Source organism: Orbicella franksi, chromosome 13, assembly GCF_964199315.1.
Source record: "Orbicella franksi chromosome 13, jaOrbFran1.1, whole genome shotgun sequence".
Classification (NCBI taxonomy): Eukaryota; Metazoa; Cnidaria; class Anthozoa; order Scleractinia; family Merulinidae; genus Orbicella; species Orbicella franksi.
This window is the reverse complement of record NC_138157.1, coordinates 7,823,033-7,835,942: the sequence shown is the minus strand read 5'-3', so window position 1 is coordinate 7,835,942 and position 12,910 is coordinate 7,823,033. Positions and strand designations below refer to the sequence as shown.

The following is a 12,910-nucleotide window of genomic DNA, read 5'->3' as shown; positions in this document are numbered from 1 at the left end:
AGAGTGTCTTTTACGGTGCACTCGAAGAAATAATAATAATAATAATAATAATAATAATAATAATAATAATAAAAGAAACAGCGTGGGCTCCTGTCCTGAACAGCGGCTGGTAATCGAGCCTATTCCGTAATATATGTGGTATCCTTTAGGAGTCAAATAAAGTTCGAGTAACGCCCGGATTGGTCTCCTTCGATCACGGGCTTAATTCAAATTTTCCGACGAGCCTCGATCTTTTAATATGGGAGTGTCTCGGGGTTCTTTCCTCATTTCCTTCGTGGGGAAGGAAAGCGTGACAAGCCCTAAGAGCGTAACCGTAATTTTCCAATTCGGTGCCTTAACTTGTTGTTGTTGTTGTTGTTTTTTTCATATGAAACGTCCAGACCAAGGAGGAACCACATTTCATATGATGAACCTCGCAAGGCAGGCTGAATGAAACCCAATTCCAAAGTCAGTGAGCGAAGACAAATATTTTGGGGGCGGAAATAAGTATGTGTTAGCTTTTATTGTGCTTTTTAGGGGGTAATGTTACCACGCGTTAAATATATATTAAACATTTTCTACACCTATTTTCCGGCATGTTTTTAAAGCACAATATTGCACGCGCGTAATTTCCTGTCTTTTCTGCCTGCCTTTCTCGAACCTGCCAAGTATAAACTATCCCAATCTCTCTCGCTTTTACACGACATTCTTGGCAAGCCGGGAATTCGGCGCGCCTAAAATAACCAGACCAACAACCCTGCTAAGCTACAATATATTGTGAAAGCAAATACTCCTGCCACTAAATAAATAACTGAAACATTAATAATGCACTTTCCAGTTAAATATTTCTAAAAAGCAAATTTTCCAATTTGCTACGCAAAAGTATCACTGAAACGATTGCCTATTTTAAATCTTCACAGACATTTAAAGAACTCACTCAACGACTATAAATATAGCTAACTATTTCCGCGATATTCCGTCACCGAGATTATAAATTTCTTAAGAGCGACACACTTCGGCGTAAAACATGAGCTGCCCGAGCAAAGTTCACAAATATCCCTCTCGAAAATTCACTTCTTAAACACCACTTGAAAAATGACTTATACTTTTCAGGCATTCGTGCTCGAATAATTTAGTATAAGCGGCAAATATTTGTGTAATCATTCTCCACCCCTCGCGGCCTGCCTATAATCGAAGTGTTACTCTATTGCCACAATCTAGCAATCTGATATTTGCTTTTCTACCGGCGTCGTTGTGTAAGCGGACAAAAGTTTTCAATACTTACCAATTGGTTTCTGATTTATCGTCCCGGACATCGAGGTAAGCTTTTAAAATAGCGTCTTTATCAATGCTCGCCATGATAGTTTCTCCGAGAAAATAACACAAATTTAACACGACCCAAGGCTTCACGTGCGCGCGGATGATAGAACAATCGATAATGAGTTCGGTAATTATTACTACAGTATGTACGTGACGTCACTTAATAACAATATAATTGAAACGAGAGAAATGTGACGAAATAACCTCTCATCCGGCATGATAACCAAGATGAAGGAGTAAACTTCCAGGGGCGTAGCATGCATCTTCCTTGGCAGAACACGCACCGAAGACGAGCCACAAGCGGGGTCAACCTCGTTCCCAGGGGAAAATGTGAATGTAAATGTAAATTTAAATCTTATTTAATAGTGGTCATGCACTTAGCTATACAAGCACTGAGCTTAGCTAGTTTACACGCATGCCAATGAAACAAAGGAAACAAATATTTCAAATAAACGTAACATAGTTGGAAATCTCAACTGGCAGGAGGCTATGGCGCGTTTTCAAGGTCAAAATTAAAAACTAACTTTTCCACCTTTTCTTACTTGCTAAATAAAATGTCACTCATTTCCTGTCTTTGAAATTAGACAGTGCACATCTCTTTTGACCTCCGAAACAATACATTTCGCGTTTTCTGAATACGAAAATCATAACATCCGGCATATTTTGACCTTTGAACAAAATTATCCGCATTTCCTGACTTCTCTCGAATTTCATGTCCAGCAAGTTCTGATTTTCAATCTAAAAAGTTACCAAATGTCGTACTATTGAGTTTAAACATCTCAACTAAACATCCGATACTGACACCTAACAAGCAATTCAGTTCATAATGAAACCCCGCTGCTGAGCCGACATTCTGATTTGCAAAATTTGCAAATGCGCGTGTTCTGACTTCTCAATTCTACCAGGCGTCCTCTCCACGCAGGCCTGGATCCTACACTATAATATATAATATGTGACCAGGAACCATGTGACTCCAGGTTTCGCGCCTACTTTCGTCTGACAACACTAGGATCACCGCGAGGTCTAACTTTAATATGACGGATTCCCCGCAAAATATCTTGAGAGAAGCGGCGGATCGGCTGATTCAGACGGCCGAACATTTGGGCAGAGTAGCTTCCCTGTCATCGGCGAACTCTGCAGCCTCAAGTTTGCCTGCGACAAGCAATGTTGTTGCTGCTGCAAGTGGCAATGCCATTTCAAATATTTCGGCCACAAACAATACACCACCGATCGCTTCGTCCGCTGCTTCAGAGCACGCCCGGTCATTCGGATACAGGCCTCCAGTTGCAGGCAATGTCAGAGGCCGTGGTACCAGTGCCAGAGGTAGAGCTAGAGGTCGATCTAACTCTGGCGCCCCGTACCATCTCCACCACCGAGGCCTCACGTGGAGCAGATCGTTTGTTTGCTTGGCTTACAGCAACCAAACACATCCACCTACACCAAGCCAACGGGCTGTGTTAGCGCTAAACAACCTGGGGGAGAAGCGCATAGAATTCCCTCGCGATGGCAACGGGGCTCAAGTACATGAAGCCATCATCAGTACATTTCCATCCCTGGCAAGCGGCTACCAGCTTCTCCGGAATTCCGAGGGTCGCGGAAAAGAGTTGTTAAAAATACCGATGCCAGCAAGTGGCTTTTCCGTTGACTACCTTAAGAGTGTCCTTGGCCAGGCGAAAGGTTTTCTGCGCCCTCTTCAAAAGGACATCGTCCTAGCTGGGGAGTCTGTCTCAATTTCATCAAAATCCGAGAGAAGCGAGGTAAGAAACTTAACAAATTGACGTCAGTTTTTCATGCATCTGTCCTGTTATTGATCATGAATTTCGTCATAACATTGTCAAGGTAGCTAGATTGTCGAAGTAGCTGTGGGTCCACGTGGCAGTAGCTGAGTGGATCCGCAGACTACTTGGAGAATGTTATGACGAAAGTCATTGTCAGTAACAGGACAGATGCATGAAAAACTGATCTCTATTCTGTTTTTTACGATAACAAATTGTCAAATTGTCCTCTCTTGCTCGTAGCCGCATGACATAAATTATAAATTAATGTGTCTGTCTGCTTACTGACAATGAAAATTAGCCAATGAGCGGGCAAGAATTTCTGCAGTTATCGTAAAAAAATTGAAATTGTGCCCAGGAGTGGACCATTTCACCTTTGAGGGGTGGGGGTTGAACTATTCTGAAGAAAAGAGATCCTGCAAGTACACAAGTACCAACAAAAATCATACACATAAGCACTGTCAGTGAATTTCATAGATGTTTGGTGAGCTTGAAAAAAGCATGTAACCTCATGTATACACCCATCCTGAGTACAAAAAAAAACCTATTGCCTGAAAGGGTTAAAAAGAAAATGCACGCCTACACCAAATCAGCCAGCCCCCCTCAGAAGTCAAATATTATACCCTTTGTATAAGTCTTGTAGGCCTGTACAACAAAAATAATGGTAACAATGTGTGGCACCTAGCCTGGAAATTTGCAGGCTCAGGCCCTAATGGATATGTCCCTAATTATTGTACATTATACATTTTTTTTAGGGAGAAGAATCAGCACGTCTCGAAACAAACAGTGGCCCAATGGTAGCATGCATTAATTGCAGTGGCAATTTTGCAATGTCAGCCATTAGTGACCATCACCTTGTTTGTAATGGTGGGGGGAGTGGTACTGCTGGAAAAGAGAAAAGGTACATTTTGTTTATTCATGTTTAGAAAAATCTTTAAAACAGGCCAAGGTCATTTTATTATAATTTCTTTCTATAACCTATGTTCTAAAAATTTGGAGCGTAAATAAAGTGTATGTATATGTATGTATGTATATGTATATGTATGTATGTAGGCCTGTTTTAGTTCGGTGTTAACCTTTAGTATCTGAAACAACCCTTCCATAACCTGAGTTTGTTTACCTTGTCTAGAGCAATGCTGTGATATGTGTCTCTAAGGGTTTGAATTTCTGGGTTCCTACATAGTTACTTGTAAAGTGTAGTTCCAATATCCAGGGACTCCTGGATTCTACCTTAATGAGGAAACCTTTTTTCTTGTTTTGTTGAAGTAGAAATGAAGGGATTGAGCAGTACTGCAGACCATCATTGACAGTGCCAACAGACGTCAACAGTAACCAAGGTATGTCACGTGATTCTTGATCTTTGGCAAATGATTTACATAGTCCTCACTGAATAACATGTGCAATCACTCTGAGGGTTTTGTATTTTACTAGGCAGACAGTATTAGAATTTTACAAAAAATTTTGAACAGGAACTTACAGAAGCTAACTTTATTTAAACAAAGCTAGAAATCAAAACAAATCCATGTTTCCAGTTAACACTGTGCCTTACTTTCAATTTCTCAGAAGATCCTTTAGATAACCTGAAGCAGTTGCTTCCAGATACTGATACCAAAGACCTGGAACAGGCTTTGGAGTCCTGTGCAGGAGACACAAATCAGGCGGCAGAATTTCTGCTCCAAGGAAACGAAACAGGTCACTTTCTCCTTTAACTATGTTTAAGAACAAAATTTTCCTTTCCAATTGCAATTCATATCATCTCTTTGTTTGCCCTCCTCTACCACAAAACAGCATAGCTTGCTCAACTGTATGTTTATGTTTCGGTTTCAAATGTGAGCCTAAATGCATGTTTTCACAAGCACATCTACTATTGCTTTGAAATAGGAAATATTGTGGATGAGCAAGTTGAACACTTGATGGTTTGGGCAGATGACTTTACACCATCAGACAATATTACAGGTAAATGGACAAATAATTTTAAAAAAACACACTTTACACATATTGCAAGTAAATGGACAAATAATTTAAAAAAAAAACACTGCTACAGTCTACATCATCTTTAGTTTTCTTGTGTGTTAAGTTTGTTTTCTGTAAGAAGGATAATGTGAATTCTAAATTACATTGTAAGCCTTCAAAAGTCTTTTTAAAGATCTTTTAAATAGTTTTAATTATTAAGATGACTGTATTTTGACAATAGTATTTCTTTTTACTTATTTAAGGTTACTGTATTGCCAACAGATATGGATGATTTATCTGACAAAATTGCGAGGCTAGCCAAGCAGCTTACTGGGCCAGTCATCAGAGTAACTGTAGATGAAAATACAGTTATTCTTGATGTGCTGCCCATCTACAAAAGCGCTAAGTTTGATCCTGTTAGTCCAGTAACAGTTCAGTTCCAGAATCAACCAGCTGTTGATGTGGGTGGTCCAAAGAGAGAATTTTATACTCGTCTCTTCGATGAAATTGCAAAGGCGGATGGTGGTCTCAACCTTGTCCTTTTTGAAGGGCCAGATGGACGGCTCATGCCCAAGTACTCTGCTACCATTGTATACTCTGGTATACTGACTGTAGTGGGCAAAATGATTGCCCACTCAATCGTCCAGTGTGGCATTCAGGCTTCCCTTTCCTCTTCCCAGCAGCTTACTGGTACATAGTGACTGGTGACATAACCAAGGCTGTTGGCTATTGTAATCTAAGTGATGTCAGAGACATCGAAGTGGCACATCTGATCAAAAAGGTAGTTGTGAATCTCTATTATCAATTTTGATAAAACGACTGCAAGCTTGTGCGGAAGCAAAGAAAAATGCAAACCTCCTGTGCAATTGCAGTGAAAGGCTGGCCAAGCAGCTTAGTGTGCCATTCACCAGAATAACTGTTGATGAAAGCAAATGATGCAAAGCAAATTCTCAATTGAACAGGGTTTAGTTTCAGAAAATCTGTTTATAAACGTCTTTTGACTTAAGTATTAATTTAAACTTGGAGCGCACATGATCTTTGACAGCTTTCTTAAGTGCCAGATTTCTTCTTGAAAACTGTGTCTAAAGTTGCAGTTTGGTTTGAGGGTAACCCCCAAGAAAATTTTTAGAACAAAGCTCCAGGAAGCTCCTCCCACCATTCCTTAGACTGGAGAAACAGTTTATATAAGAAAAGAAGCATTGTAAAATAAGTTTATCTATCTGTGTTTGTTAAATATTTTAAAGACACCAAAGTTTACATTTATGTATTATATGCTTCATTACTGAATTACTTAGCTGATGGATTCTGATGAGGCAGGCATGCAAGAATTGGGTAACGATGCATCATTCATTTCTCTTCTCTGTGATGCTGGCTGTTCTGAATGCCCAACAGTGAGTGCTATTCTTCAAGTTAGCATGCCAATATCATTAATTTTTTTTTTGTACTGAATTGTGTGTGTGAACATCAAATGAGTAATTTTAATAAGCATATTGACTCTGTCATTTTCCAAGACTGACTTGCCTGCATAGAAAATACAGTAAAAACATGTGTGATAGTGTATAACAATTTGTAGAGTATCAGAGGCACGTGAATGAAAAGGACCATGGTGACACATTGGCAATGAGCTGTGATTTATTTGTTGTTTTTCAGAAGGTGAAGAACAAGCAGTTGTTGGTGGAAAGCCTAATGCTACACACTGTACTCAGCAAGAAGAAGGTAGTCTTAGACCAATTGAGAAAAGGACTTCAGATACTGAATGTTCTGGATGAGATCACTAAAAGGCCAAGGCTGTTTGAAAATCTCTTCTTAAGCAATCCAAATGTATGTGACGTGACAGCCGAGAAAGTCATCAGTTCTCTCAGCTTTTCAATTAATGAGTCATGTGCCACCAGAGACCATCTACTCCGATACATAAATGAGTGCTCCAAACAGGGTATGTTTCATTTCTGCAATTCCGATTTTAGAACACAGCAGAGAGTAACATTTTAAGAAGATGTATACTACATGTTCTGTACATGTACATAGTTAAAATAGAAAATTTTTACTTCTGGGTTGTAATAATCTTTAAGATTGATATTACCAGTAATTAGCTTGTTACTGATATTGATTTTGTTTGATACATACTGAATGGAGTCTTTTTGTTCCGGTGAATACATTAAGGGTGATATTTCTGCCTTCATTCATTATTTAATAATTAGTATAATTGTGTGTCTAGATCTGCAGCACTTCCTGCGATTTATCACCGGCTCCTGCTTGCTTCCTCAAGGACCATGTAGGATTGAGGTGTTGTTTACTGATGACGATGAAGGATGTATCTTTGCCTCCACCTGTTTATTGCAGCTCCATGTCCCTCAGCATTTTGAATCATATGAGGGATTCAAAGCAGCAATGAAAGCTGTTTCTGATCCATCAGGACAGGCCTTCAATTCTATTTAAAGAGACTGGCAACAGTATGCAGCACTTTCCTAACAGCAGCACTTTGAAGGGTGAATACTACCACTGTTTAACAAGTGATGCTACAGTAATAGACCTTACTCATAAATGGCTGCCAATTTAACATTCTTTTGTATGCATTTAAATTAGCCCAACTAACCTTGTTTGAGAGTAAAAATTCTTTTGAATGATCAACTCAAATGCAAGGTTAGTTGGGCTAATTTTAATACTGACAAAAGAAGTTTTAATTGCTGGTCATTTATGAATAATTATGGTCTATGGTATCATACAAATTCCCAATCATTGGTAAACAAGTTGCAGTCATCATTTTTTATAACAGGTTATCATAACAACAATACAACCTGTTAAAAACACCCTTATTTCTAGCTTTAAGCACCTATAATTGCAAAATGAGCCCAGTGAACGCCTTTTTTATTTTCAAATTGTGATAAGTATGATAAGATGCAACTTTTTACAAAGTTTACAAAAAATTCTGTGGAGAGGGTTCAGAGCTATATTATCATGAATGCTTACCACAATTGGATAATAAAGTTATAAGCACTTAAAGCTAGAATTAAGGATGTTGTAAGCAGGTCAAACTGTTGTTATGGTAACCTATTGTGCCATGAAATTGACACCAACTTGTTCGTCAATGATTGGGCAGTTCCTTGAAACCATGATTGTGACATCAACCAATTTAGAGTTGATCGATATAATGACCCAACAAAGTTTACTTCTTGGAAAGTGCTGGAAACAGTTTTGGGCCACCTTAAACTGCACTTTACTTTACCCTCAAGAATATAAGAATGAAAAACAAGGGACCATATGGCACTTTTACATGTATTTGGTTTCCAACATTAAATTTGTTGTCCCAACCAAAACTTTATATTTAAGTGGATTTAAGTTTCAATTGTTGCAGTTATTTGTTACTCAAGCCAACCTGTTATGAAATGTATACCAGGAAAGGCTGGTGACAAGTAGGATGTTCCACTGTATACCACGAGAGAGTGTTGCATGACTATTTTATGCTATACCATAATATAGTGGCCAACACACACAATCCAACACATGTGCAGCAGTTAGGTGTAATACTGTTGAATATAAATGGCTTTCCTGTCTTTTGTATGGTATAAAGTGCTGTCTTCTGACTGATAGTGTATGTCACATCTCAGTGGAACAATTTTTTAGGGTGTATAAATACTTTATTTAGCCAGGTTGGCCCATTCAGCATCATGGCTGGTATCCAAAGGGGCCATTATAAGCAGACGAAGCTGCACGAGCAGAGTCATTGGATGAATAATGATGTCAGATTACATGTACATAAATGATAAAAATGGGTGTGTTTATCTATCCATTTTTTTTTTCTATTGAGGTTGCAGTTAGGGTGAAATGACACATTTCCAATGTTCACAAAAACAGGATGAAATTCGAGATCAGCTTATAATAGTTTCCATGTTCTAATCTTCTAAAGAATGCATCAGATTATTTTATGATTTTAGATTACACTCTTTATATGTAATAATTATTGTTGTGCTGTATAGAAAGAGCCATATATTTTACATGCAAATACAGTTTTAGCAAATTGGAAATAAAAGAATGGACATTATTTTAAGAAATTTGTTTAATTTATTTTATTCCTATAATACATCTAGCCACTTCTACAGGTGAGATCAGTACAGAATAAGACAGTATAGAGTTTGTAGACAGAAACTCCATGAGACGGGGGTTACAAATTCCCTCTGTGGTAGGGACATTATAGAATCACTTGCTGAACTTTTTCGTGAGACATAAAGCAAAATATACAACATTTATCTCACAATCAAAAGCATTTGAATGTACAGCTTGTCACTTTTTTTACATCATTCATGCAAAACAAAATACGGATATCAGTAACCTATTTTTTAATGCTCATAATGCTCACAGTGCATGTGTTGTAAGGAATGAAATAACCTTGGTTAAGATATCAATTCCATAACTATTACTATGTCATAGTGGATCTATCAAAGCGCACATCTCCTGGTAGTGGTCTTGCTCTAATGGGCAAGGTGTTTCTGGTACTGTTACAACACTACAGTCAGACTCCTCTTCAGGAAGTGGCCCATCCCAGTCAATGCCATATCCATTAATTTCTTGCTAAGAAGACAATATTATAAGTAAAATGTAAAATCAATAGGGTATGTATGACATACTAATATGTAAATATATGCCCTTAATACCATTCTGAAGCCTGTTCTCACACCTCATTACAACTTTTTTGAATAGTTGCATGTTGAGCTAAATTACAAACAAAACTGGAATTTTACTGAACTGGTCAGGGGCACAAACTTCTTGAAGTTATACAGCTTTAACATTGACCAAACTCAATATTTCCACCAGGCAAAACTTCCTGCACAATCAAGGCAATGCCTCAGAGAAGATCTACAGAGGATATCACATGTGACATCAGATATAAATTCCAATTTTAAGTAAAAATTGCCTCAATATGAGAATAAAAATAAAATTCATAATATCTTCAACAAGCCTTCAAGCCACCAGGTATTTCTTTCTTATTATACAGTCAAACTGACTGTTTGCCCAAACAGTGAAAGAGCAGAAAATGACATCATCACCTTTGCTAGTGAGGATATGGACAATATGCCACTCAGAGCCTGAACGTAGATTGGTATGAATTTCACAAGTGATGTATTTGCATAAACGCAAAGCGTAGGAATAGTGGGGAGGACCCAAAACTGGACAATGCCTTCTTCAAGTTTCTATAATTCTCCTAATATCTGAGATTCAAGTGATACATATAAGTCTGTAGATACTGGGTTATGTATTTACTTACGTCTGTCCTTGGCTCATACATCTCCCTTGCCACGACGGAATCAGAGCCTCTCATGTGAAGAAGCCCCAAAATGTAAAGCTGCATGGGTGATCTGTTCCCAGCTGTTCTTATTCTGTGCCTTATGTACCCTTCTCTCCAAGTGTCAAGGTGCTGGTTAACACGTGGTACATAGGTGTAATGCAGACCATATAGGTGGAGCTGGTTAGCTGGGTCAAAAATGCGATACTCTTCAAGATGATAAAAGAGGTGATAATATATATATATAGCACTCCCTCAGATACATCTCGCCACAACTGTTCGATTCTTTGATTATGCACACTTCTGCCTGTAATCATACTGCCTCTCCCAGGACCCCGCTGTGGATGTTGAAGCATGTACATAGACACTTCAACATTCTCACCTCCCCGGTCAGACCTAACCCTTGAGGGGAGTCCATATTCTGCCACTGCTTGTTGGAAAAGGCCAAGAACAGTAGCTGCGGTATTCTTTGTTCCAGCCCTAAGATATACAGGAAGTCTTGTGTATCCATCAACTCCACCATGCACTACAATCCTCCATCTGAAATTGAAAAATAAATGGTCTATTCTTTGCTGTCTTTTCATGGATTCTATCCTCACTACCAACAACTAGTCCCCTTCGTAGCCGTTTTTTGGGTTGTCACGTAACGCTTCTTTGGAAAAAGCGTTGCGTGACATCTCCCCCCCCCCCCTCCCCCAAAAAAACCGGCTGCAAAGGAGACTCACCAGCAACCACCAGCTGTATTAAAAAACAGGTGCAATAAATTCTTTGCATAATCAATTACGAATAAGGTTCACCTGATCAATTTATGATTCCCGTCTCTGTGCCATAGTGCAAGTGGCCCACTAACACAGTAGACAGCTCTTGGTGTAAGGGATAGCCATCTCATTGCAACTCCCTCCGGATCCGTTCGTTGCATGCATTCTCGGACTCTCAGCTGGGACACATTTATATTGCGCAACACTATCTGCGATTGAACCCTCTGATATCCCGCATTTGGAAAATCCCTATGAATGGCTCTTACAATGTTATCAAGGTCATCATCACTAATGGCTGTCCTCCTGTCGGTAATGGAGATATCGTACTCCCGCATACGTCTTTTTATGGTACTCTCACTCACACCGAGGGCTCTGGACATGTCGGGTATGGTGATTTCATAATCGACAAGATATTGCAGCTGCTCCCGTGGAATCTCGAACCTAGGACGCCCTACCGTTCTAGGCTGGTTTGCTACTGCTGGGGAGGAATGATGCCAATTCCGCTCCACCTCCGACAACATTCGCGTCACAGTGGCGTGTGAGGTTCGAACTGTATCAAACACCTGCATGTTGTCAGCAAGTCGAACCAAATGGCGAGAAATTTGTTCCAATCGGAACAGAGCATAATCACCAACATCTTCACTTACTGTGTCCTGTTGAAGTCTTCTTGCAAGGTCGAATAATGTATGGCGAAGACTGCTCAAGGATTGCTCTTGTGCCGTCAACGCCATTTATAAATCCCCGGGAAAACTCCAACAGATCCTGGCACTAGTTTGGCATTATAGGATCCAGGCCTGCGCGGAGGAGACGCCTGGTAGAATCGAGAAGTCAGAACACGCGCATTTGCAAATTTTGCAAATTTTGCAAATCAGAATGTCGGCTCAGCAGCGGGGTTTCATTATGAACTGAATTGCTTGTTAGGTGTCAGTATGGGATGTTTAGTTGAGATGTTTAAACTCAGTAATACGACATTTGGTAACTTTTTAGATTGAAAGTCAGAACGTGCTGGACATAAAATTCGAGAGAAGTCAGGAAACGCGGATAACTTTGTTCAAAGGTCAAAATATGCCGGATGTTATGATTTTAGTATTCAGAAAACGCGAAATGTATTGTTTCGGAGGTCAAAAGAGATGTGCACTGTCTAATTTCAAAGACAGGAAATGAGTGGCATTTTATTTAGCAAGTAAGAAAAGGTGGAAAAGTTAGTTTTTAATTTTGACCTTGAAAACGCGCCATAGGAGGCAGACCAGTTGGCTATTTACAAAGCGTGGCCGAAGATTTGAACTCAGGACTACCGGGAGACAAAGCCCGCTAGTGGCAGGGTGGAGACCTTGAACCCGGGACCTTCGGATTACAACATCAGTGCCCTAAACCAACCGGCCACGTTGCCTCCTATCATCTTTCCGCCCGCTTCTGAGGTTTGTCCCCTGGACAACTTGCTTATGGACAGGATGAACTTAAATCCATGCTTCTCAAACCATTCATTTGTACGTTATCGCGTTCATGTTTATAATAAACACATACACCACTTTTTTACACTTAATAGCTAGTTACTCATTATATATTGTGGCATGTGACCTATAAAAGCTCATTGTTGAAGTCAGTCTGCGAAGTCCTTTGACGCTTTTAACGTGTTACCAAAACTGCCCCGCGACGTTTTATCATTTTTTTAAAAAAATATTTTGAAGTTATAAGACCACCTTAATAATGAGGCAAATGCAAATTGAAACCCGAAAAAATGACAGTCTGTCAGGAGCCTTTCACTAGGAGCTTGCGGTTAGAACTCTGTCAATGCCCTGAGAACCAGAGGTGGGGAGTATTCCCATTTAATATAATTTGCATGGCTA

At 39.4% G+C, this 12,910-nt stretch overlaps 2 protein-coding genes, 1 long non-coding RNA gene and 1 pseudogene across 4 annotated transcripts in view; 1 reads left to right on the top strand and 3 right to left on the bottom strand.

The window, feature by feature from the left end:
• Window positions 1–1,706, bottom strand: part of LOC145465804 (coactosin-like protein) — a 76,983-nt gene extending 75,277 nt beyond the window's left edge. Inside the window, exon 1 of the mRNA XM_081449563.1 lies at window positions 1,265–1,706. Within this exon, the coding sequence (XP_081305689.1) occupies window positions 1,265–1,338 (74 nt within the window). The 5' untranslated portion in view covers window positions 1,339–1,706. The remainder of the gene's footprint in view (window positions 1–1,264) is intronic.
• Window positions 1,707–2,076: 370 nt separating this feature from the next.
• Window positions 2,077–7,618, top strand: LOC145466025 (uncharacterized; annotated as a pseudogene). The gene is made up of 9 exons (XR_014041794.1): window positions 2,077–3,056; window positions 3,830–3,975; window positions 4,344–4,411; window positions 4,638–4,766; window positions 4,956–5,030; window positions 5,310–5,808; window positions 6,323–6,418; window positions 6,681–6,960; window positions 7,243–7,618. The product of XR_014041794.1 is annotated as an uncharacterized LOC145466025 (transcript).
• A 1,777-nt stretch (window positions 7,619–9,395) lies between these two features.
• Window positions 9,396–12,277, bottom strand: LOC145465654 (uncharacterized). The gene is made up of 2 exons (XM_081449426.1): window positions 11,103–12,277; window positions 9,396–10,845 (listed from the first exon to the last, which is right to left on the bottom strand). The coding sequence occupies exons 1-2, from the start codon at window positions 11,792–11,794 to the stop codon at window positions 10,407–10,409; spliced, it is 1,131 nt and encodes a 376-aa protein (XP_081305552.1). The 5' UTR covers window positions 11,795–12,277; the 3' UTR covers window positions 9,396–10,406.
• On the bottom strand, window positions 9,447–10,371 carry LOC145465653 (uncharacterized). The gene is made up of 2 exons (XR_014041666.1): window positions 10,288–10,371; window positions 9,447–9,593 (listed from the first exon to the last, which is right to left on the bottom strand). It is a non-coding gene; the product is annotated as an uncharacterized LOC145465653 (long non-coding RNA).
• Window positions 12,278–12,910: the final 633 nt, after the last annotated feature.